Source organism: Podarcis liolepis (assembly GCF_965112155.1).
Source record: "Podarcis liolepis genome assembly, chromosome: Z".
Lineage (NCBI taxonomy): Eukaryota > Metazoa > Chordata > Lepidosauria > Squamata > Lacertidae > Podarcis > Podarcis liolepis.
In genome coordinates, this window is record NC_139570.1 from 43,947,659 (window position 1) to 43,972,634 (window position 24,976).

At 44.7% G+C, this 24,976-nt stretch overlaps 1 protein-coding gene across 6 annotated transcripts in view; it reads right to left on the reverse strand.

Annotated features, from left to right (window-relative positions):
- ASTN2 (astrotactin 2) overlaps nucleotides 1–24,976 on the reverse strand; it is a 706,126-nt gene that overhangs the window by 20,358 nt on the left and 660,792 nt on the right. For all 6 annotated transcript variants that reach the window (XM_083485710.1, XM_083485711.1, XM_083485712.1 and 3 more), the window contains one exon: nucleotides 23,986–24,127. In XM_083485710.1, coding sequence (XP_083341836.1) covers nucleotides 23,986–24,127 — 142 coding nt within the window. The remainder of the gene's footprint in view (nucleotides 1–23,985; nucleotides 24,128–24,976) is intronic.

A 24,976-nucleotide genomic window follows, 5' to 3' on the forward strand; every position in this document is an offset into this window, starting at 1 on the left:
TGCACACCTGCACAGAGACCACAATAATTTGCCACTCCTTAGAAACTTATTGGGGTTCCTCAATTAAAAGATTAGCAGTGGTGGACCAGCTTTCTTGAAAGGCAGCTTGCTCACCACTACTGCACATTCTTTTTCTGCAATGCACAGCTGCAACAGTGTTGGGTGTGGTGCAGAGCACCCTTTGAGAATTAAAAGTGGGTTGAGAGTTGCATCACTTCCCAATTTTGCCAGGAGACATCTCCATTCACAGATGATGATGATGATTGTTGTTGTTTTGAAACAATGCAAAGTTTGCAAACACCTGTTCACTGGACAGGAAAAGCACACATGATCCGACTCCGGTGTTAGTTCTCAGAGGCAAATGTGAACTGAGCATGCATACTAGAACATATCCCAACATCCTTTAGTAAGGGGTTCCATTAGTTGCTTACTTGAGCTAGTGTGGTGCAGCACAGGGATGCAGAACCAGTGTCCCTCCAGATATGGTTGGACTCCACTTCTCATCAGCCCTAGGCAACATGGCCAGTGGTCAGGGATGATGGGGAGTGGTAGTCCAGCAGCATCCTGAAGGCCACATGTTCCTAATACCTTGAGTAGTGGATAGAGTGTGGGACTTAGATCAGGGAGACCTAGATTTGAATTCATAATCATCAACATCTTGAACAACTTACTATATCTTAACTCAACCCAAGCTACAAGGTTGTTGTGATCCACAAGGTTGTTGTGATGGGGAAGGGGGCTCCCCTGAACTGCTTAGAGCAGTGGTTCCCAATTAGAGGTCTGGGGACCCCTAGGGGTCCACAGAAAACACACAGGGGGTCCACGGCCCAATCCCTTGCTCCCCCCCCCAACTATTTTTTTTTGACATGTTTTGCATGGTAATATCACAAAATTTATGGCCTGTTTTAGCACAGTGTGATTTTTCAATATATTGGCCAAAATTTGTTTTGAAATAACAATTTTGGCCTGGCAGTACGCAGGAAAACATCACTCTTTGTGCAAGGGGGAGCAGGCCAGCCAATTTCAAGGCACTGCTGATATCGCACGATGATGTCAGCTGATAACACTGCTGATCTGAGCTGCCTTCCCTCACGCTGAGAGAGAACAGGGCAGCTGATTGCCCTCACTTCAAGACATCGCGGCACTACCTTCCCCTGGCACTGAGGTGAGCAGCTTTTCTCAGTTAGTAGGAAAGCAGTCACAGTGGATGTGCATTTTCACTGGCTGCCACCACTGGCTGCCCCGCTGGTAGCAGCTTGATAGTCCCCCATCCCCATCCCTTCCCCCTGAAACCATGTGGTGGAGTGACTCCCCTTCCTCTCCTCCCCCCACCCATTTTATCTCTACAGCTGCTTCTTTCCTCATCCTCACGCCTGATCTACAATTTGAGACATCGTGATATATATCAGAATATTGCAATATTTATCTGCTGATACATCGCATGTTGAAAACCAGATATCAATCAGCCCTAGACTGTTGTGTTTTTTTAGTATATCTAAAATCCTTTGCTTATTATGAGCTATCCCACATTTTGTTCAAAAAATTGCTTTGTAGAGGTAACTACCATAGAGTTATCAACTTTTTCAAAAGTAGGGGTCTGTGGTTTGGCTTTTGAAAAACCGGGGACCACTGGCTTAGAGGAAGGGGAGAATAAAAAAAATAATTAAACAACATTTACTAAAGTTTGAAGAACACTGCATTAGACAAACCATTACATCTCATCTAATTTTGTGATCCAACTAAATCCTTTCAAGCTTTACCATGTTTACTCAGCAAATATGTCATGACCTGCCCTGAGTTTTTAGGATAGGGTACAGCAGAGTTTGGAATAAACAAACACAATGGACAGGGGGGAGAGAATGAAGTGGTGGGCAGGGGTGGCCAATAAGTGGTTCTAGAAAGGGGAATGGGCTTTGGAACAGAGTTTGTTCAAGAGAAATGCCCACAGAGGATGAGGCAGTCATTGTGACTGGTTGTAGGGAAGTCTACTATGTTGGCTTAGAACAGCATTTCCCTTTAACAGTAAACTCCCCTTCTCTGGGTCTCTTTGCAATGGGGGAAAGTACATTGTGCTAGTAATAGCTGGCAAGGAATCCACATGAATGCTATGAGCTAAGAAAGGAGAAGCTGGGCCGTCAGGGAGAGGAAAACAAACAAACAAACTTCGAAGCTGAATTAAGGTCAAATCAATAATCACTGTGTGCATGTCAGGATGCGCTTGAAGTTCAGCGTAGATTTGGAAAAGGGCACTTGCTGCTTCAGGCTCAATGGGGTTTATACATTTCTGGTGAGCAAAAAAATATGCGCCCCTCTTTGAAGTGGAACAGATGTCTCCCCCCCCCCCCGTTTTTACATCATGGAATGATAATCAGGCAAGATGCATCACAGAGATGGCCAAATCTAGCAGACCTTCAATGGTAGAGAACAGCTGCTACAGAATATTTGTCCAACTTGACCAGGGACATCTGTGGCCCATTGTACTACAACTCCCATCATCCCTGGTCACTGGCCATGCTAGCCAGGGATGATGGGAGTTGAGAGACCTGTAACCTCTAGAAACCCAAGGTTCCCCATCCTTTAATCAGCCCATATTGTCTACTCTGAATGGCAGTAGTTCTCTGGGTCTCAGGCAGAGGGCTTTCCTGGCACCTGCCATCTGACCCTTTCTAAAAACTGAAATTGCAAGGCATGGTTCCTAGGACCTTCTTCAAGCAAAGGATGTGATCTACCAATGATTCTCCTAGCCAGGTTCAAGAACATACATTCCCACCTGGAGCCTGCCTTTCTTTATTAGGGAGGTTTAGTCCTGCCTTCATGTAACGGGTGGGATACAGCAAGTCAAGGGAGGCTCCCTGGATATGATGTCTTTTAGGGAGATGCAATTAAAAAGGCATCTCTTGATGGAGATTTTACATAATATCAGGGAGCTGCTTATAGTAGTGGCTAGGTACTGGAGCTTTGAGATGGATTAAAGTCTTACTTCCAACACAAAACTCGATGAGGTGGCCAAGCCGCTATCATTCAGCTTCAGGGCTCTTCCAGATGGTCTGTTTATTCAGCATGCAATCTGATTTGCTTGCACAAAGTTTAAGTGGTGGTCAAACTATGCCTGATCTTCCTTCAGCATCCGTTCTGATTGTTTGCATGGAGGTTACATGACAATGAGCATTGATCCTGTATTCATCCTGATTTGTTTGTGGGGTGTTTGCTCATCTTTCTGTTAATCATTTGTTCACCCCACTGTCCAATGTATTTCCCAGTTACATCCCAACCCCTCAAAAAGTCTTCTTTTTTAAGTGGATTTGTTGTGCTAGGGCAACACAGCACTTCAGTCTACTTACATTGTAGAAACCTAAAGTTCCAATTTCTGTTTGAATTCTTCTGTGGGCTGGAGGCACCCACAGTCTGCTACCCGTATTATGTGGGTGATGAGACTTTGCAGAGTCGTTTTAAGGACTTCTGAGATGGGACACTGTATGCAATATGCTCTGAAAACTTCAAAAATCAGTGGCTAAACTGAATGGTGTACTGTATCATTTCTCCAATCCAGTCCACACATGTGGTGTGCCCATCTGGCCACCAACATCCTTGGGTGTTGATGTGTGTGAGGGGGAGGGGGCTTAACGTTTACATTCATCTTTCACATGGAGAAAACCTGGCAGCTAACAACATGTTCTGTGAGTCTACGCACTTTGGATTTTAGGCATGTCAGCTGTATTTAAACATTACAGCCACTTAGCAACATTGGGAAAGGGAAGGCAAATTAGGTGAGCGGAGAGAATGCTCCTATTCTCATACATGTGGATTAGTGAGAGGTACCATCCTATGCAGTTTCATATCCATGCTGAGTGCTATCACTATCTAATCCAAAACAAACCATTGTACACTGAGAGAGAGTCTGTCCTCTAAATTGAACCCCAAAACTTTCCTTGTAAACTCAGGAAGAAGACTACACACACACACACACACACACGGCAACTTCAGTCAATTCTGTCCCCGCCCCTGCTAAAATCAGAAGCTTTCCCCTAGATTTTACCATTTCTGATAGCAGGGATATGTGTGCTATAGGTGACTTAAGATGCATCTCATTATTGCACCCTTCCATCCTGCTTTGCAACAGCTTACGGACAATAACTCCCAGGCAAAGAGTTTCTGTGCATATAGCCCCTGTGCTTCATATAGCATCTTCTGTTCTACACAATATATTTTCATTATGTATATCGCTCTTCCTAACACTGCCCTCCCATTCATTTCTGCTCAAGTGATGGAGTTTTCCCCAGCTATCAGTAAACACTCCCATCCTTTTCTTTGCATTAAAATCTACTGGGGGGGGGGAAGAAGAATTTGGCTGTGTGTGTGTGTGAGGAGACGCTCCCTCATCACTGTCATTGTCCCGACCCTAGTGAGAGCTCTCTATATAATCTGAACCACATTGCTGGCTGATCAGATACAATACCCGGTAAATAACCTTGACTCCAGTGGTCAGGAAAGGTAGGGATCCTATATCAGAGCGCATGAATGATTCACACACACAAGTCACAGATGGCAGTTTCATGGGGCTGATGCCATGCAATGCTAGGGAATCTCTATGGGGTTCAGATTCCAGGCGTACACCAAAATAAATTCATCAGCTCCCCTCCAAAGGTCTGCAAGAGAGCTCCAGTGTACAAAGGCAGCTCAACAGAAGCGGGGCCTACCCAAATATTTTAAAGACTGGGCAATTTTAGAGGGACCATAGCTCAGCGGTAGAGTATGTGAACAAAAGTTCTTAGGTTCATTTTCCAGCGTCCTTGGATAAAAATATCTTAGGCGTGTGTGGTTTTATCTGTGTGAGAGAGGGAAGACTTTTCCGGAGACCTTGAAGAGCATCTGCAATATTGGATAAGGTAGATTACAGCTCAGTGGCAGGTCTTGTTTTGCATGCAAGGGGGAGTTTCCGTGTTCGGTTCCCATGTTCTTCAGTTAAAGCTTTCAGATAGCTGTTGATAGGGGAAAAATTTGCCCAAGGTCCTGGAGGGCCAACTTGAGTAGTGGTGTTTAGCCAGATGGATTAATGGGCCAACTGAGCATCAGAGATTGCGCAGCGTAGTGGTGGTGTTGAGCTAGAGGATTTGAAGCTTGGTTCTATTTAATACAACCTTAGCCATCCTCATCTTGCCACAGTCTACAATGTGTTTACCTGTAAATGGCTGCCTGGAAGCAAGAACCTAACCCCAACCAATGTGACTGAGACTGCTGTTCCTCTCATTCATGTGACACTAGTCATTTAGGGGTGGGGAATTTAAGATTCTTAGATACAGAAAAGCATTTTCAATTGGGAGGTGGTTTTGCTTTGTGCTTTGCCATCAGCAGATCTAGAAGGTCAGTCTGCCAGGCTTGCCTTGGTACTTGATAATCTGTCTTTGTGCAAGTGGCTCAGTTGAGATGTTGGTCCTCCTTCCTCTATACTGTAACGTTTACAGGGACAGAAGGTGCCAATTTATCTACCCAGTATTTTCTCTACACATGACAGATTAAGATGAATTCTATGTTTTAATAGTGAAGGCAAGCTCCAGCCCCCAAGATTATACAGAAAACAAAGCCACATTCTTCACTGTAGCCATCAAAATCAGACCACAATTATGAAAAGGAAGATGAGCTTGGTGTCAAAACAATCTGGTTTTTAAATTGTTCATGGATTTAGTTAATTCTTGTTTTTGAAAAGGAATAATTTGTGAACAAGTATAACTAGGACTGTATGCAGCATTCTCTGTCCACAAGGGCAAGGGCTTTTTAAATGTTTCATAAGGAATATAATGCAACAGTTGCACTAGTGGAAACCTGTTGTGCAACAGATCACACAATCATTTGCACCACTAGGAACCTGCTTATACATTCTCTTGTACAACAGTGTCCTGCTGGTGCAAAGCATTTCACAAGAAGAACAGATATACCTTATTGGCATCTGAAAAAGGTTGTCTGTGGTATTAACCCAAGTGGGAGGTGATGGAATCAATGTTTGAATGAAACCCTTATGAGCCTTGGGTTCAAAAGGAGGGTGGCAGATCCATGCCTATACACCAGAGGGACTGGTGACAGGTATCTGTTGCTCCTGGTCTTTGTCAATGACTTGTTAGCAAAGGGCATCACCCAGAGAGGGAAGGGGGAAGAGAAGAGAATTGTTTCAAGCTTCTCCAACTTTGCTCTAGTGACAGGTGTACAACAGCTTCTTTGTGTGTACCTTGCTAGGCATGGTGGAGAAATTAGATTCAGTTCACACTTTCCAAAACATGAAAACCAAAACACAGCCATTCTTAGTAAACTGTGGGATATGCATGCAATGAAAATAAATAAATAAACTGAGGTAAAGGTGAAAACAGGGGTGTAAAATGGGGCTGAAGAACAGAAGAAAGAAATGGCTTCAGAAATGGGGCTGGGAAGGTGCAAAGGGAGCTTAGTAGCTGCATGGTGTGGGAAGGGGAAACTCTAGGGGATTCATGTGGTGGCAGTAGTAGTGAGGTAGAGGGGTACAGCCCCTAGAGGTACGTCACAAATATATATTCACAGTTAATCCTTTCAAGATGCTTCATAGGAAGCAATTCATACATTAGATAAATAAATTTAAGAAGATAGTTAAGAGTTGCTGGGGCTCAAACTGGGAGACTTTGGGTTTGTGTACAGCTGCCCCATATGGTGAATCACTAAACTGCACATTTCTGCATCTGTCTCAGTAATTTAGTTACCTTTAGGATATGGAGTGAGCCCACACAGGCTGGCCATTAGGTCCTCCTGAACAAGAATATTAGAGGGCTTCCTAGTCATTTGAGCAGACTTTGAGTTATTTTGCAGAAGGGATTCTATCACATGCCGGAAATGCAAGTTTGCACAATTAAAAGTATAATAAAGAGTTCTGTCACAACAAATCTACTTTAAAAACAACAACTGGTTTTTGGTTTTTTTGTTTACAGTCACGAAAGTAACAGGGCGCTGCACTAAATGCTGGATATATGGCTGATTAACTGGAAGATGTATAGTGTCTGCGAAAACAAATAAGAATGAACACACAATAAAGAGGGGACATCATATTATCTCCATGTAAGCTTTGTGCAAGCAAATCAAAGTGAATGATCACTAAACATGTCAACTGGTGGTACCCCGTTTTGTGCTACTAGGTCATCTTCAGTTCTGGCATGTTACTGTATCCCTTTCACTGCTCTATCTGTTCTTTATCTTTGGGGTCTGACTTCCCTTCGGTTCCAGATCACCTCAAACCATTGCCCTGTGGTCCAGACAAACTTGTGTGAAGACAGCACAACTGTTTAGGCTGCAGTGGACTGATCACACTAACGACATTTCTGGTTGTAGGGTATAAAACTGGGAGAAGGGCAATATGTCAGTGATTTGGGGGGGATGGTGGGAAAGGTCACCAGAGCTCTTTACAGTTCTAATTGGCTGGTGGGTGCCATTTTCTTTTCCCCATAATGTTTATTGGAATGGGGCATTCTGGGAAAGACAAAATGACAGCTGCCAGCTGATGAGTACTGCAAGAAGCTCCTGTGATTTTTGCCTCACCCTCGAAATGGCAAAAGGGAGGAAGTGGTTCTGCTCCCTCTTAACCCTACAACTCTTTCACCAAATTCAGGCTAAACGGTTGAACTGTTGAAAACTCAGCCAAGACCTAGTTTCAAATCGAATAGGCAAAGAATGTGAATACTTGGATTGCCTCTGTCATTGCAGATTTCATGGTTTGAACAACAAAAGCACACTATTATGTATGGATGCTAATGTCTCTTGTTTGAGGAATTCTTTTCCCCAACCTCCCGACATGGGAGGGTTCCTATTTATACAAATAGTTTGATTTTGATTTTTTTAATGCAGTCTCGGAAACCAGACAGACAGAAAAGGGAAACCCACAGGGGGATATGATCCCGGCAGAAGTATGTGCCGCCTCTGACCAAGAAAACATCCTCTTGTGGCAGCACCACAAAATATGAGAGCTTAACTGATTGCAAAACCAAAGAACAAAGTGACATGGTCGGATGGAGAAAGGAATGCGAAATCTTGGAAGCTTCCGGAAGAGCACCCAGCAACCCCAAACCACCCCTGGCTGTGCAGTGAACCGATGCCTCCAGCTGGGCAGTGCCAGGCTGAATGCAGAAGAACGTCTTTTTGGGTCCAGCCCAGCTGTCCAAGCAGCCAAACATCCTGTCTCTGAGGGGAGGGAACAGATGTTACTGTGGAAGTGCTCAGTGGCACTTGGCCAATCATGGAGTGCTCTGGGTCTTAACTGAGATTTGCTTCAAGTTCCTGGGCAATTAAGGCTTTGGGGACTGTCCTCGGCTGAATAAAGTAAACCTGGGTGAACCTGACTAATGGCCACTGATGCTTCCCACAGAAAATGTGAACAAGTCTTTTTCCAGTAAGGCTGGAGGAAGAGTTCTTTTAACTGAAGCTTGAGTTTTGAGGATGGGAAATGAATTGATTGCTTCTTACAGGAACAATACAGGTAGCTTGGTTCAGCCGAATCAACATGAAGCTGAATTTACTATCTGAAAGGGTGTGAGTATAATTCAGAGGCCGCTGTGGATAAGGGAGAGGTTGGTGTCTTTGTGCAATGGCAAGGCAGAATGGTGTGCGAATGGCTTCTTGGAATTCTCCACCCCTATTTGTGGGGAAAACAAATGAAGTCCATTAGAAGAAGCCTTTCTAGTCCAGCATTCTGTTCTTACAGTGGCCAAGTGGATTATTTATATGGGTCAGGAAGCATCACTCGACTCCTTCTGGCCTATTGCTTTCTTGGCTGATATGGCTGCCATTCACACCTCACCCCCACATTGCCCAGAGCTGGGTAATGGCACACAAGGCTGAACCTCCTGCTCTTGCTACCCTTGAGGCTGCCAGTTCAATACCCAATGCAGCTCAAAAATCTAGACATTAAATAATTTTGTTTCATAGCAATCCAAACAGTTGCAAGAGGCAGAAAGAATAAAAATCAGTACTTCAACTGATCCTGGATGCTCCCTTAATTATCCCTAATTATTTGTTCCACAACCATGAATGCTGTTTTGAATACCATCTTCCCAAGTAAGGACTCAATGGAAGAGCAGGATAGTGCACACCCCGGAAATGATCTCTTTCAGCTTCTGCCTTCTGGAAGAAGGTACAGGGTTATAAAGACTAGGACTAGCCGCCTGAGAAACAGTTTCTATCCAAATGTGATTTTGGTTGTAAGGAGTCTCTATGGGAGTGTATTGTATTTTAAAAACGGGGTATCAGAGTTCTTAGGGGGCTAACCAGGTTTGGATAGCTGGGATAGCAGGCTTGTTGGTTTTGAATGTCTTAAGTAGTTTTTTTTTAAATTTCATTGTTCTGTATGGGACAATGACAATGAAGATTATTGTATTGTATTGTTCAAATGGGATTGTAATTATGCCCTTTCCCTGCATATTCTTGCTTGTTATGTGTCTTCCCAAATGAACCCCATGTGAAACTGTTTTTCGATTCTGTCTGCATTTCAGCGAGAAACATACAGCTGAGCATGGGATGCCAATCTAAACCTTGGCCCATCCTGTTAACCACCCCTCTGATAGCCGTAGACATAGGAAACATCTGTTCTCATATTGCTCAGTCGTGGGAGAAACCCCATTGGGTGGTCTCAGGAGATTGAGCCAAATTCCCGCTGGAAGGGGTTGTTGTTGAGATGCGATGCCCACCATCCGCTTTCCTATCAGCCCTGTGGTGGGGCCGCTGGCACGGCAGCATCACCCCCACGATAACTGTGGTGGAAACATTGGGTCTCAAAAACCTTGAGTTGTAAGAATGCCTTGCGCAGCTGGGATGGGTCCAAGGGTTGCTATCAAAGCTTGATAAGCGGCGGCAGCAGCTGGACTTGGAAGCGAGTGGGAACGAAGGGGCCGCAAAGGCGTAATGTTTTGCGTAAATGGGAGATTAGATGGAAGATGGAGGTCTTTTTTCAGTTAGAAAAGGGAAAAGGGAAAAAAAGCAGGCTGGGCGAAGTAAGCAACAGCACCCTTCTGGAGATTAAACAGAAATGGCACTTCTTGTGTTTATTTTTAAGTTGCTGCAAAAAACAAAACCCTGCAAGGCAAACAGAATGCATACTGCAGGTGTCAGTGAGGAGGTCCTTTAATATCGATAACTGATTCTTGGGTCAAGTGAGCTCAAGCTGTAACCTTGTCCTGGGAGAGCTGCTTTGGACCACCTCAGAGCCTAGGCTTGCAGGCTCTCCTTTGCTCAGGGAAAGGGATCTATAAAAGTGTTCATTCAAGGCCAGCTTAGAAAAATAAGTGTGCTTCTTTTTTCTGTGCATCACAAAACGACACACTTCAACAACAAGAAGAACAACAACAAGAATGTATCAATAATAATGGCCAGAGTAATCCAGGAGGATTTTGCATTCTGAAACTGATGAAGGTTGTTCCCAGGTTGACAGTATTTTCCTGGAGGGATTCAAACACATGACAGAAATGTAGGTTTGCACAACTGAAGAGAATTAGCAAAACAAATTCACTTTAACAACAACAAAGAAGTTAGGAAAGAGAGGGGGCATGCACTGAAAAGTTGGGATGAACCGATGCTTAATTGGAAGGTGCATAACCACCAGGATGACTGCTCATGGTCATATAACCTCCCTTCAAACTAAGCGGAAACAAAGACTCTGTGAGGACTGGATGTCATCTAAGCTCCGTATAAGCTTTGTGCAAGCAAATCAGGATGTGTGGTCAATAAACAGGTCACCTAGAGAAGCCTGAAGGCAAACATTGTTGTTCCCCCTCCCCCTGCATCTTCTAAGGAGGTGGGGCATGGGCAGAAGAGGGAACGTACATAAATTGGTGTTGTGGTCTAAACCACTGAGCCTAGGGCTTGCCGATCGGAAGGTCGGCAGCTCGAATCCCCGTGACGGGGTGAGCTCCCGTTGCTCGGTCCCAGCTCCTGCCAACCTAGCAGTTCGAAAGCATGCCAAAAAGTGCAAGTAGAAAAATAGGTATTGCTCCAGCAGGAAGGTAAACGGCATTTCCATGCGCTGCTCTGGTTTTGCCAGAAGCGGCTTAGTCATGCTGGCCACATGACCCAGAAAAAACTGTCTGTGGACAAACGCTGGCTCCCTCGGCCTATAAAGCGAGATGAGTGCTGCAACCCCAGAGTCGTCCACGACTGGACTTAACTGTCAGGGGTCCTTTACCTTTACCTTTAAGGATGGCTCTGTGGTAGAGATGGGGGAGAAAGGCAAACCTACCAAACATGCTTTTGGAGCAATACACAAACCAAAATCCACCCATTCTTCAAAATTTGGCTCACTTTGACTGAAGAACTGCATTCAGCCAAGAAATGCACACAGATTCAGGTGACGTGCGCTTATAAATGCATATATTACTGATCACCTTCCTCTTCCAACAAGCCACCTAAATTGAGAACTTTCCCAGTCTGCATTTGTACTGAGATTGGTCTTAACATGTCTTATTGTTTTAACACTTGTTGCTTGCTGTGCTAGGCTTCTTTTAGGAGGAAGGCTGGGGCATAAATTTAATAAATTGTATTAGGGAAAATAACATACCAAAGTGCATTACATTAGAGGAAATTGCTTTGCACAAGAAAAGTTGTATATTAGGCAAAATTGCATACAGAAATGTGTATATTTTGAGAAATTCACACTAAACTGCTGGTGAATTTTCCTGAGATCTTTTTTTATAAGAAAAATGCAATTGATGTGGAAATATGGAGAACTGAACTCAAGACTGGAAAAATGAAAAACTGAAGTTGCTGGTGTTCCCCATTCCAGCTCATAGCTTTGCATGCAGAAGATGCCAGGTTCATTTAGCATTCATTTAAATGTGCCAGTGATCTGATAGTGTAAAGCAGCTGTGTATTCATATTTTACAAAGGAGGAGGGGACTTAGCCTTGTTCTCACAGCTTCTATGACACTGCCCTCTTGTGGGTTTGCGCTACAGAGTTCACAACTTTGAGCAGAAAAACAATGTTGTACCTTTTTTTGATATGCTGGCCAGCACAGCCGAATCCATGGGTACATTTCTCACCATTTGCTTTTCCTCACAACAGGAAGAACTAAACGCTGGAAAAATGAAAAATTCTAACGACATCAACTCTACTCCATGGGGCAGGGGGAGGGAATCCTGCCACTTTAGCCTTAGCAGGAATGGGAATAAGGTTGCCAAACATCAATAAATACTCCTTCACTAAGGAGGATGCTATGGAATGAACACTTATGGGTTATGCAGAAAGTGAAATCACCAACAGCTTTTGCTGCCTCTGACTTAGATATCTCCCTCCCTCCACTCTCTTGGATAGATATAAGATTAAGGAAATGTTTTGTTTAATTACATTAGCTTGTTAGACATGGAGGAGGCATAGGGGAAAAAAGGAATTGAGATAAAACCAGTGAGTTGTTCTACCTCTGATGGAGGGTTAATGACTAATGAAGGGTTATTAAACTATCAACGGACAGAACTGCTAACATTTCGCAGAAAGGGAAGGCAATCAGCAATTTTCTCTTCTCCTTGGCTGGAATATATCTAAATGTCTCAGCTAATTTGTCCTCCCCACTTTAGTTCAAAGCCAAATTCATATCTCACTTGCTTTCCCTGTCCTCCTGCATCAGACCAAGGCAACACACACATCCAAACTTTGGACATGGCTGGGGGCTGGGTGGAGAATTCTACAAGCTTCGTAACAAAAATGCAAAGAATGTCCTGACAATCCTGTCCTGACAATCCCTCCGAGGTTATATTTAATATTTATAATCTTGCAATTTGGCTGGTCTATTTACTTAACCAACCTGGAACAATCTACCAGAGAAAAGGCCGCCACCCATGGGACAGAGGGTCATTGATGAATGATAATCCAGTTTTTACCTAAGGTTTTAATAGGTCATAAGATTTTATGGTATCTATATTTGTAATGTATTCTTGTCGATGTTTGTCCTTCGATGCTATGGCCTGTCGGCTACGCAAATAAAGTCTATTGATTGATTGATTTGTGATGTTGTAAGGAAAAGTCCAAGTCCAAGTGTGTTGTGTGGAGCAGGAAGAAGAAAGGGAACTTTAAAAGTTCAGCTTCTTTTCCTACTCTAAGAATTGGAGACAGGGCTACAAGAGACATTCAGGAATGGCCCTACTATTAAAACTACATCAGGGGATGGGAAGCCTCTTTCTGTCTGAGGGCGACATTTTGGGCAACCTTTCAAGGTCCAGTGGTGGGCAGGTGGGCAGGGCTTGAGGCCGAAATGGGCAGAGCAACACACATACATTTGTACTGTAGGTCAGCTTTCATGCTCACACATACAAATCTTCATTCAGACAAGCTGGAGTTCAAGGTCACGTTCCAGCCAGCCAGGAAAACTTGGTGGTACAAAGCAGAGACAGGAAGGATGGTGGCGACTTAGAGTTCTGAAAGGGCTAGGTGTGATCAGGATTGGCTTACAGCAGCAATTAAGATCAATGGTTGTCCTGACTGCCAATGAACTTAGCTTGGGAGCCTATGACAGCAATGAATGGCAAGGGGACAATCTTGAAAGTTCTGACGCACCATACATACTACAAAGTTATGGATCTCCAGGATTCAGTCCTGGTCCATAGAACAGGGTGGTAGAAAGTTTCCTGCATGAGGGGACTGAGCAAAGAGAGTCTTTTTGGGCTCTTGGTTTGTTCTCTTTATCTGACCCAACTTGATGGTTGTGTATAGTGAAAACCTCCAGCTTGCTGGTGTAATTAGGCCCAACATGGGTTCCTGTTTGGCCCACAAAGCTATTTCCCCCTCCCAAACCACACCCACCTGCCTCATCAAGAATTTTCTAGTGTTTGCCAATGTGCACAAAATCTCAGAGCTCAAAGGGGTCATGAAAGGCCATGCAGTCCAGCATTTTGCTCAATGAAAGGATTCCAGATTGACATCATTGCCAACCAATGGCTGCTAATCTCTGCCTAAAGAACATCAGCAAAGTGAGAGAGCCGGACTGCCTCCAGGAACTGTTTCCATGGGCAAACTGTTCTTACTATCTAACAGATCCTCCAAATGCTCTGCAACTTAAGCCTGCTAGAGTACAACATGGTGCATTTCCTTTTTGAGATCTCCTAGCCACTGCCATCCAAACAACACAACCTTCCTTTCTCTGCTGCCTGCAAAGGAGCAAAACGGCACTGGCTGAGGCAGTGAAGGCTTCCAAGATATTGTCTCCTGGAGGTAATGATGCATGACCGTATGATCACACCTTCCCCCAGCAGTGCCTCTTAGACATGCTTGCACAGTGGAGCAGGTCAGCTCCACAGTGAAGTAGCCAATCTGGCCCAGCACAGAGAAATGTGCAGCAGGAGGTTGAAGGACTGAGGTCTCCCATGAGATAGCTTCTGCATTATTTCCAGTAACATGTAGGCCAGTGCTTGGCAGAAGCACCAGAAATTAGGAAGGTCGTGCAGGAATGTAAATAAAGCAAAATGCTGGGATTTAATCTAACCTACAGCTAATGTAGTCTTGAAGCAGGAACTCTGTGGCAACTGACACTTCTCTTCCGCCTGTATTGTTGGAAGGAGAGGAGTGGGTTGCAGAAAGAGATGGAGTGGGGCATGATGTCTCCCTCTCCTGCAAAAAAAGCCCAACTCCATTCTCTCAGCATCCAGTTTATGGCTCCAGTTTTAGGAACACTGAAGTAGGTTCAATAGGCTGACAACTCATAGAAGTGCATTGTTCAGAAGGAAGTGAGTGGAAAGGAACAGCCTCTCCTGGTATAGGGCAGCTCGCTTATGCACATGGTGGGCTGGGGCTCATGGGCACAGCATCTGTCTGAGGAAGGTCCCAACATCTCCAGGTAGGGCTGAGAAAGACTTCCTTGTCTGAAATCCTGGAGAGCTGCTGGCCAGTCAGTGTAGACATTACTGAGCTTCCTTGGCTTATACACCCTTCAACCTACCATGCTAAATACCCTGATATTTTTTTGGTTCCAACTCCAAAATACTGAAATTGATTTGGAAAAGGAGTGTGGAGCACTGGGGTAATATGGCAAGCAATCGGAAGAGAGAGCAGGAACTGGGGTACCATCTGTTCTTCTAATCTCTTTTAGCCCCCCACCCCATATTGCTTAGCAGGGAGTGCTTTCTGGCAATGATTCCCCCCACAATTCCTGTTACCAAATTCTTTCAGCCAGAGGTGGCAAGGATTGAAGTTTTCTGAATGCAGAGCAGGTGGTCCGAGGATTTAGCCAGAAGGAGCTGACCTTTATGAGCCTTTTCTGCAGGAAGAGCCTCCATTTCTCATCCCAGGTAGACAACAGCCTAGCTAGCTTGTTCACAGACATCTCTCAAAGAATGGGCTAAGCAGAACAGAGGCCTTTAGAAGCCTCTGCTGCCCAACACAATGACCACTGTTTCCATTAAAGGAGGCCCCCAAACTGGCATGCTGGGACCCAGTTTATGGGCCTCTCCAAGTGCAAATACTTTACTACTACTACTACTACTACTACTACTACTATAAATTTACTACTGCATACTGCTGGCAGGCTTGACCCCTTTCAGTTACATAGGAAGCTGAGTCAGATTGCTGGGTGCATCTAGTTCAGTAATATCTATGCTGACTGGCAACAGCTCTCCAGGGTTTCACAGGAGTCCAACCTGGAGATGTCATGGATTGAACGTCAGACCTTCTGCAGGCAAAGCAGCATCCCTTCTACAGCTCACCCCCTCTCAGAGGTTCTCCCACTTCCAAAGAAACTGCAATTGAAAATAGAGGAGGGAGGGAGGGTCCAGGCCCTCATTGAGCAGAATAAGCTCAAATTCTGCAGGTCTGGCTTGCCACTTTTTGAAGCAAGTAAAATTAAACCATCTGAAGAGTGGGGGAGAATGGTGCATGGGACAATTAAGGTCATTAATGGGTATGCATAGGATTGCACTGTTAGACTTCCATTCCATTTACACATTTTATCTGTGTGATTTCCCCTTCCCTAGCTGGTACTTGACACATGCTGCCTCTGACAGTGCAGGTGGAACACAGCCTATGTGGCTAGTAGTAATTGATGCAGCAGCTCTGGAGGAACCTGTTTCTCTCCATTATGTTACTGGGCTACAACTCCCATGAACCCCAGCCAACCAATGTTCAGGGATGCTGGAATATGTAGTCATATTGAGGGACACAGGTTCTCCAAGCCCTAATCTACAGGTAAGACAGCTCCAATATGAAAGAGAACATATTTTTGCCAAACTGCTTTTTCATAAGAGAGAGTGAAAGCATGGGGAAGGGGAAGAGAATAATGTTTTTGTTTATTTCTTTAAAATGATAGAGTCTTAAAAAGCAGAGAAATCAATCAGCCTCTGTTTGTTTGTTTGTTTTCAGAAACCTCAAGCCCAGCTTTGATCTGAGGAAGGAAACAGGCTTGGGGAAGGGAAGGGAAGAGGGAAAGAGTCAGTCAGTTGTGCAGACTAATTACTTGAGGTAAGTCGAAGCAGGATGATGCAAATGGACCGCAGGTTAGATAATATTGATGGAATCCACATAGGTTTCTGAAGCAACCCCCTTCTGACTTTAGATCATATTATTCAAATTGGGGCTGGGTTTGGGGCACAGGACAATATGGTCCAGCATGCCTGAGAGGTGGCTGCAAAACAAAAGTCTCCTGAGGAACTGCTGGGAAAGGGAAGGGCTCTGGTGAGAGGTAGAGTATGCCTTTCTCTTTCCCTTACTGGTGATAGCAAGTGGTGGAAGCAAATAAGCAATGGGGAAGTCATTTGGGAATAGGGAGGAAATGAGACAGAGGCCAAAACAAAAACACACCTCTTGAGCCTCTGTTTCTGAGATGTTTGCAGAGGTTCAGAGCACAGCGCTGGCCTCACGTTCCACAGCTTAGGCTGTTGTCACTTTTGAAGTGTTGGGAAACTGGAGGAGCCTATGCTTCCTTTTCAACTGTGTTTGATATGAAGCTCTCTCTCTCTCTGTATGTGTGTGAATGTTTATGGGCTGTATTTTGGACAGATTTTGGACAGCCACTGGAACTGTCATCCATCAATGCTTTTGGGGAGGGTGACACTTTTGAGAGGTGAAGGCAGCATCAGCTATAAGCTTTATTGGATGCTGTGGGTTTTGCTGCAACAGAACTAACATCAAAGCACCTCTGGGAGTGGAGAGGCCTTCAGGATGTCTTGAGAAGGCTACTCATTTTTAGGACTGCACACATTTGTTTGATCCTGGTGCCAGCATGCTCCTTTTCCTCAGTTCCTGCTCCCTCACCCCCTCTCACTATTGACTCCAGATATCTCATGTACCCCTACTATTCCACTATTCTGCAGGCAGGACAAATAAACCAGTGCACTCAAAGGCAGCATACCTATCAACCAGTGAGAACCAAAAAGGTATCTGGGTTATAGCCAACTAGGTTTTACTTAAGGTAGACCCACTGAAATTAAGTGACCTAAGTTAGCTATGTGCATTAATGGGTCAAATCTGAGGGTAAAAAAAAGAACAAATCTCTCTCTCTCTCTCTCTCTCTCTCTCTCTCTCTCTCTCTCTGTGTGTGTGTGTGTGTGTTAAGCACATTTAAATAGACAAGTGCAGCTGCAGCAACATCTTCCAGGATACCACATTCAATTCACATTCTCATTCAGTTCTCCATCCCACCCTCCCCCAACCATTAGTTGGCATTTTGTGGTCACTGAGGATGATTAGTCCACATTTGGCTGTTTTGAAGCTGCCTCCCAAACACTCTTAGATTCACCCTGCAAATCTTGGCATTTCCTCAAGCTCCCAATTCAAATCACAGACAGCACAGCCAGAGGTTCAGGATGATGGGATGATGGGAATTGTAGTCTGGTGTAGATAATACTACAAAGGATGAACTGAATGCCCTGAAACTATAATGCAGCTTCAGGTATTTAAATATCCATATCTATGTCAGTGTTGAACCCTGTCCTTGAACCCAAGGTCTCCTCCTTAGAGGAGGAAGGAGAGCAGAACCCTTCAGCAGATCTCCATGTTGCCAATGACCTTGAGAAGCCATCAGATCCAAACATCCCAACACCAGGGCTGGACACCCCCGCAAAAGCTGCCTGAGTTCATGGCTGGCTCTCAGATCCCTCCCCTCATCTTCCCCAAGGCTACAGAAGCAGAGGAAACAGTGAGCAGCAGCCCAAGTGCCCAGCTAGTTGCCTGTGAGGCTGTTTGGGAAGAAGGGGGTGTGCATGGGAACATCTGCTTGGATCAGGGGCTGACCCAAAGCCATGAAAGGTGGAGTTCCTGAACTAGCTCTCAGTCTGGGTTGCTTCATTACTGAAGCGACATCTCTCACCCCAGCTCCAACTCCAGCCTTCCTGAACTAGGAAACTGACATTCTTTTATACCAGTTGTTGTCATCACAGAGCACAGCAGAGAACATGCCAAATGGTTTTAAAGATATTCCTTTTACGGCTGCCTCCACACCGGCTTCTTGGCCATTTGGCTCATGGTAACACTAAGGTTACTCTGAAGTGTTTTGCTTGTGATTTGATGTTGCCAGTGATAACAAGAACATTTGGCATGAAATCATTCCCTTTGGACACATTTAGCTTTTCAGCATTCTCCATGAAGGGAGGACTGCCGTCAGAGGAAGAAAAAAGAGCACATACAGGAATGAAAGAGAAGGGTATGGCTATCAGTGGCTACTAGCAGTGGCAGAGAACAGGTGGGGGCGGGGGTGGCACGTGTCCTGGGGGTGTGGCACACTGCCCACAGGGGCGTGACACACATTTTGGGGGCGGGGCACGCTGCCTGCAGGGGTGGGGTGCCCAGCGCAGGTGAGGTGGCAGCTGCAATGGCACCCTACCGGGATTGCGCTGCCAAGGGCGGTACGCTCCTCCCGCACTCCTCTTCCTCTGCCAGTGGCTACTAGCCGCTATGGCTATCTTCTATCTCCACTGTCAGAGGTGGCCTGCCTCTAAATATCAGTTGCTGGGAGTCACAAGTGGGCAGAGGGCTTTTGCACTCAGGTCTTATTTGTGAGTTTCCCAGAGGCATCTGGTTGGCCACTGTGATAACAGGATGCAGAACTATGAGGGGCCACTAGGCTGATCCAGCAGGGCTCTTACTATGTTCTTAGGACACCTTCGAAGGTGCCCAGGAGATAATTGGTTGTCTAACATATTTTGAGACCCATTGGCTGCACACACTCTGTGTTGATGAAGAAGTTCAACAATGTGGTGTTCCTGTGAAAAGGTGAAGGGAAATAATATATAATGAATCAGAAAGGATCCTTTTTGCTAGGAATAATGGGGACAGAAGTCCAAAAAAGCTGACTATTTATTTATGTACCCAACAACAGCAGCTAGAGCTTTATATGCACAGGGGTGGAATGAGGAAGGATTATCAACGAAGCGGAAATGGCTTATGAAACTGATGGACTCATGCTGAAATGGCGAAATTAATTGCCAAATTAAGAGGACATAATGACAAAGTCGATATATATATATATGTGTGTGTGTATATATATATATATATATATATATATATATATATATATGTCCAGTAGCACCTTAGAGACCAACTAAGTTTGTTCTGGGTATAAGCTTTCGTGTGCATGCACACTTCTTCAGATACACACTTCTTCAGATACACACAAAAGCTTATACCCAGAACAAACTTAGTTGCCACTGGACAGTTTTTATATATTTTTATATATTTCGACTACGTCAGACCAACACGGCTACCTACCTGAATAATGACAAAGTGTTTAAGGAGGAATGGAGACCATTGATGGATTGTCTATCAATGCATCAGCCATACATGAAGTTGCGGCAATCAGTCTGGCCCCACCCTCCTATGCCCTCCACCCAGGTGGAATAGGCCTGCAAGTAAGCAGGTCCCCAAGAGTCATAGCTGAAAAGTTCCAGGGGTGTAGTGGGGGCAGGATGGGGCAAGGGAGGCAGGGCCCTATTCCAAATTCCATTCCATTCCAAATTCCGTTCAGCTCTGTCACATGACTTAGCAACCCAGTGAAAGTTACACTGGCAAAAAGGACACGGTAAGCAAAACTATTTTCCATCTGCCAGGCTTGGGCCAGCTCAGTCTGAACAGAGTTTGGAACAGGGATAAGCTCCAGTGGCACAATTTACCCTAGTATAGTTGGTATTATTCTGACAGATAATGCACCATGCAGACTGATAAGATTTATAGAAAACTAGATATCTATAACAGATTGGAACGCACACACAAACACGTAACATTTCCATTTGTTGCTCCACCCACATTTCTGCTCACTTTTGCCTCACCACTGACAAGTGGCGCCCAGAAGGGAATGTGGCCCTAAGGTTGAAATTGTTTCTATCTCCCTTCTGTATTCTGTTTATGGAATTTAAAAATGTTGTTGTTATCCGCCCTGAGAACATTGTTGCTGAGTGGTATATATGGATAGAGTTAACAAATAAATACGTCCAACAGGGGGAATTAATTCTCATGCCACGTGTATCATAAAGGGCAAGCCTACGCTATGCTGCTTCCTTTCAATGTATTTGGGAGGAGGAAGAACACAACCCCACCTCTTCCTTCTCCCCCTCCTTTTCTTGTACCACTGGCAACTGAGGAGTCAGCAACAGACCCTCCAAGTGCCCCCATTTCCCAGGGACACCCCTGATTTAGAGAAGCCATCCTGGTTTCTGATTTGATCCTGGAATGTCCTGCTTTTTCTTAGGATGTCCCTATTTTCATTGGAGAAATGTTGGAGGGTATGGAGTTATTTGACTCCCGAAGTGTCCGATGGCAATCCTATACAGTGGTACCTTGGGTTAAGTACTTAATTCGTTCTGGAGGTCCATACTTTACCTGAAACTGTTCTTAACCTGAAACACCACTTTAGCTAATGGGGCCTCCTCCTGCTGCCGTGGCGCCGGAGCATGATTTCTGTTCTCATCCTGAAGCAAAGTTCTTAACCTGAAGCACTTTTTCTGGGTTAGCGGAGTCTGTAACCTGAAGCGTATGTAACCTGAAGCATATGTAACCCGAGATACCACTGTATAGGGAAGGGTTTTGTTTTTTTAATGCTTAATGTTTAATTATGTTTTTATATATGTTGGAAGCTGCCCAGAGTGACTGGGGCAACTCAGTAAGATGTATAAGTAGTAAAACATGGGAAGGCAAACTAAGGCCCATGGGCTGTATCTGGCCCAATCGCCTTCTAAATCCGGCCCGTGGATGGTCCGGGAATCAGCATGTTTTTACATGAGCAGAATGTGTCCCTTTATTTAAAATGCATCTCTGGGCTATTTGTGGGGCATAGGAATTCATTCATACCCCCCCAAAAACCCAAAAAATATAGTTTGGCCCCCCACAAGGTCTGAGGGACAGGTCCCCTGCTGAAAAAGTCTTGTGTCTTCCAGTGCTTTGCAATGAGAATTCTTGCTGCTGCTGTAGCATACATAAAGAAAGTTCTATCCTTCTTTAACACCGATTGGCCAACTATGCCCAAGAGAAAAGTCCCCTGCTGAAAAAGTTTGCTGACCCCTGTAGTAAAATTATCATTATGGAATGGAATGTCACTATTTTCATCGGAGAAATGTTGGAGGGTATGCAGCAACTGATAGCGACTGAACAATTTACTAGAAGCAAATCACTGCCAGGTTGTGCTGTGTTTTCCACATTCATGCTGGGCACCTTTTCAGAACAGCCTGACTCTTAATATATACAATCAGAAGGGTTATGTGTGTGTGTGTGTGCGCGCCTTTTTAAAAAGGAAACATTAAAAATTATTAAATGGCAAGCACACGTTAGAGCTGCCGTGCCTCGTAAACCAAAGTGTAATAAAGCCATTTCCTTTTTAAAGATCATGTCAACATATGTAATAGAGTTTGTGGGGGAGGCCTGAGAGTGGTGCTGGTGGGAGCCAATGGTTGTGGAGTTGGCTAGAGGTGCAGAAGGAAAGTATTAACAAAGCCTGAAAAGTTTGCCAGTGGTGGTAGATTTGCCAGTTCGCAGGTTTAATTGCCTTTGCGGTTCCAAGCAGGGGGGAGAATTATTCATTCCAACAATGGGTTTTAATTATCCGAGGCTGCTCTGATATTCTCCTATTGTTTTCCAGGGTTGTCCCCCACCCGTTCCAAACATCTTTCCAGTCTAATGTTTCATTCTGTACTTCATGTCTTAAATCTCAGGCAAATTAAAGCACTCTTCTCTTCCATCAACCCCCGCCCCCAATATTTTACCAAGCAAGTTGTAAGAAAAATGATAGCCACAGCAGAAGGCTAATGCAGGGGGCCATATCTCTGGACACCTAGATTCCTGGACTTGTTTTCCAAACCTCAGAAGTGCCATGCTAGATCAGACCAGTGACCCATCTAGTCCAGCATCCTGTTCTCACAGTGGCCAAACAGATGCTTCTTGAGAGCCTGAAAGTAGGGCCTGAGCACCACAGCATTTTCCCCACTTGGGGTTCCAAGCATTCAAAGACGCACAGACTCCAACAGGGGAGGTAACCCATTTTAGTAAGAGGATTCTCCAAACTGACAAAGCTTTTGACCTTAGCACCCAAGGCACTACTGAGCTGAAATACATCCCCAGGTTGCAGGCTGCAAACTTGGCAGGTGCATTTTAGCCATTTTGGTTGAAGGACAGGAGTGATTTGAGGTGGAACAGAAGTCCCCCCAGCACCACATACTGGGTCCATTCTCTCAGGAGAGACCACAGCCAACAAAAACTGGTGTTTCCCTGATCCAAACTAACAAGACAGCCCAGAAGGATGCCACAGTCAATGGTATCAAAGGTCACTAAGAGCTCCATTCGAAACAACAGGGTCACATACCCCACATTCATTTACTGGTGTAAATCATCTATGACCAGGGCTGTTTCCATGCCATACCACGAGCAAGCTGCTTGGAGGATACATTAAGAAAGTATCCAAATCATCACAACCAGATGGTTTCCTATATCCATCTTTGAATCTGCCCAATCTGTGGCATTAAATTTAGAAAGGATATGAGTGATTTTATTTGCATAATGCAATGCAAACTGGTCACCCTGGCTCTTTGAGGGCTCTTTTTATTATCTAACCAGGGCTAACCACCCATGAGGCAAGGTGTGGCAACTGCCTCAGGTGGCAGGATACATAAGACAGCAGATCCCGAGGTAGATCTCTATTTCCCCCTTCCCATTTTCCTGTTTTAGATTTTCACTCATCCCTTCTTCCCTGGCAGGGAGATGAGAGCGCCAATTTGTGGTTCTCCTCAGGTGCCAAAATGTCTTGGGCCAGCCTTGTATCTAACTCCTAACCCAATGGCTCTTCACTACAGAAAAGTTTTACGATGGCTGGCATCCTGCAGATGCAATGATGACAGAGAAGTAAGCTTCCTTTGCCAGCACCATTGTCACATAGTAAGTCCTATATTGGCTTTCTGAACATCTTCAGTTGCAATCATCACAAGCTTTCCTCCACCATTGGCCATTTCACAGTCTGCAGCTCTCTGGAGTGCCAAGGAGCTGACTTGACTGTGATTGGATTAAGAACCTAAGGGAACAATTGCATTGATAGTTTTAGTGTTAAGTCTATTTTATTGTAAACCACTTTTCAATTTATTTTGAGGGGGAAAGTGGCTCATTTCTAATTTAAGAAGCAAACAATAGGACAGTTGCCTCTCTTCAGCCCTTTGTTGCTAGTGCCATACAGAAAGTGGTTGTTGGTGCCCATTGGGACTGGTAGGGCGGAAGGCAGGGAGGCCAACAGTAAGTGGAGCCTGAGCAATGGCAGGCAGAGCCAGAGTCCATTAGAGGTAGAGGCAATTAATTTTGCTTTTGTTCACATCTTTCTCCCTTCTACAAAGCTGGGACAAGGAGGAGGAAGCTGAGAGGAAGCACCACCCCTTGAACTAGTTATCAATAAGAAACAGACAGATGGTGACTGGCTAAGGACAGACTGAAGTTGGGTTGGGCAGTCTCCAATCCATACAGACTTTGAAATGCGAGAAGTAATGTGCACAAGACACTGGATGATCTTTTCCCCATGCCCCACGACTCCACCGCATCTCCTTCCTTACTTGTACAATCCATCAGGCTCCAGACACTTGAAAATGACGGAGTAGAGGCTTGTGTCAGGGATATCTCCATGGCTCCTTCCAGCAGCCACACAGGCGGCTCCAAGACCAGAGAGCAAATCATCAGCAAAGCTCAAGGACTCTCCTGCAGGCCAAAGAAAAGAAACACCTGAGAAACATTCATTTATTTACTTGACAGAGAAAACATATGCATGTGGTGGAGGAAGTGGTGAGGAGTTGATTGTTGTTGGGTTTGTTTTTCTCCCCCATCTCCTGTGACTCTGGAACCTGAGGTCACTCAACTGAACCCCTGAGCAGCAGATTCAGGACTGACAATACAAGGGACTTTTCCATACATTGCAGATTGGAATTTATGGAAATGACTTGCTTGAGCTGAGTGGTAGTGTGTGCACTTTGCACATGTGTTGTCTTAAGTTGCTCAGGGAAGGCTGGGAAAGACTTCCTGCCAGAAACCCTGGAGTACTGTATCCCACCAGTGCTGATTTAGGCTGCATTCACATGATAGTTTATTCCATTTTCATGGCTTTTCCTTAAATGTTAAGTTCTGCATTATATTCTAACTTTAACACAATGTAAAAGCCACTTTTGGGAACAATAGTGGAATACAGTGCAAACAGAGTGCTCCTTTCAATGTTATGTGCTTCCTGAAAAATAAATTGGAATGAATACTCAGTGGAGATGTAATATGGAAGATCAGTAAGGTTCAGCTTGGCCCTGAGACAATGTAAAAAGCAGTTGAGGGGCACATGTTTGCATAAATAAGTGTTGAAAAGTGGATTTTACATAAAGCAACTGTCAAGCCAGTCCCCTCCCCCCCTTTGCATGGCTTTGCAAAGGGTCAAAAATAACTTTTGTGTATGCAGGAGTACTTCTGGATCACGCCCTGTGTTCTTTCAGCTTCATATATAAATTGGCAGCTTCCAGAGCTGGACATGTTAGTGGCACAGTAGGATTGCATGTCGAGGGAGAGAAC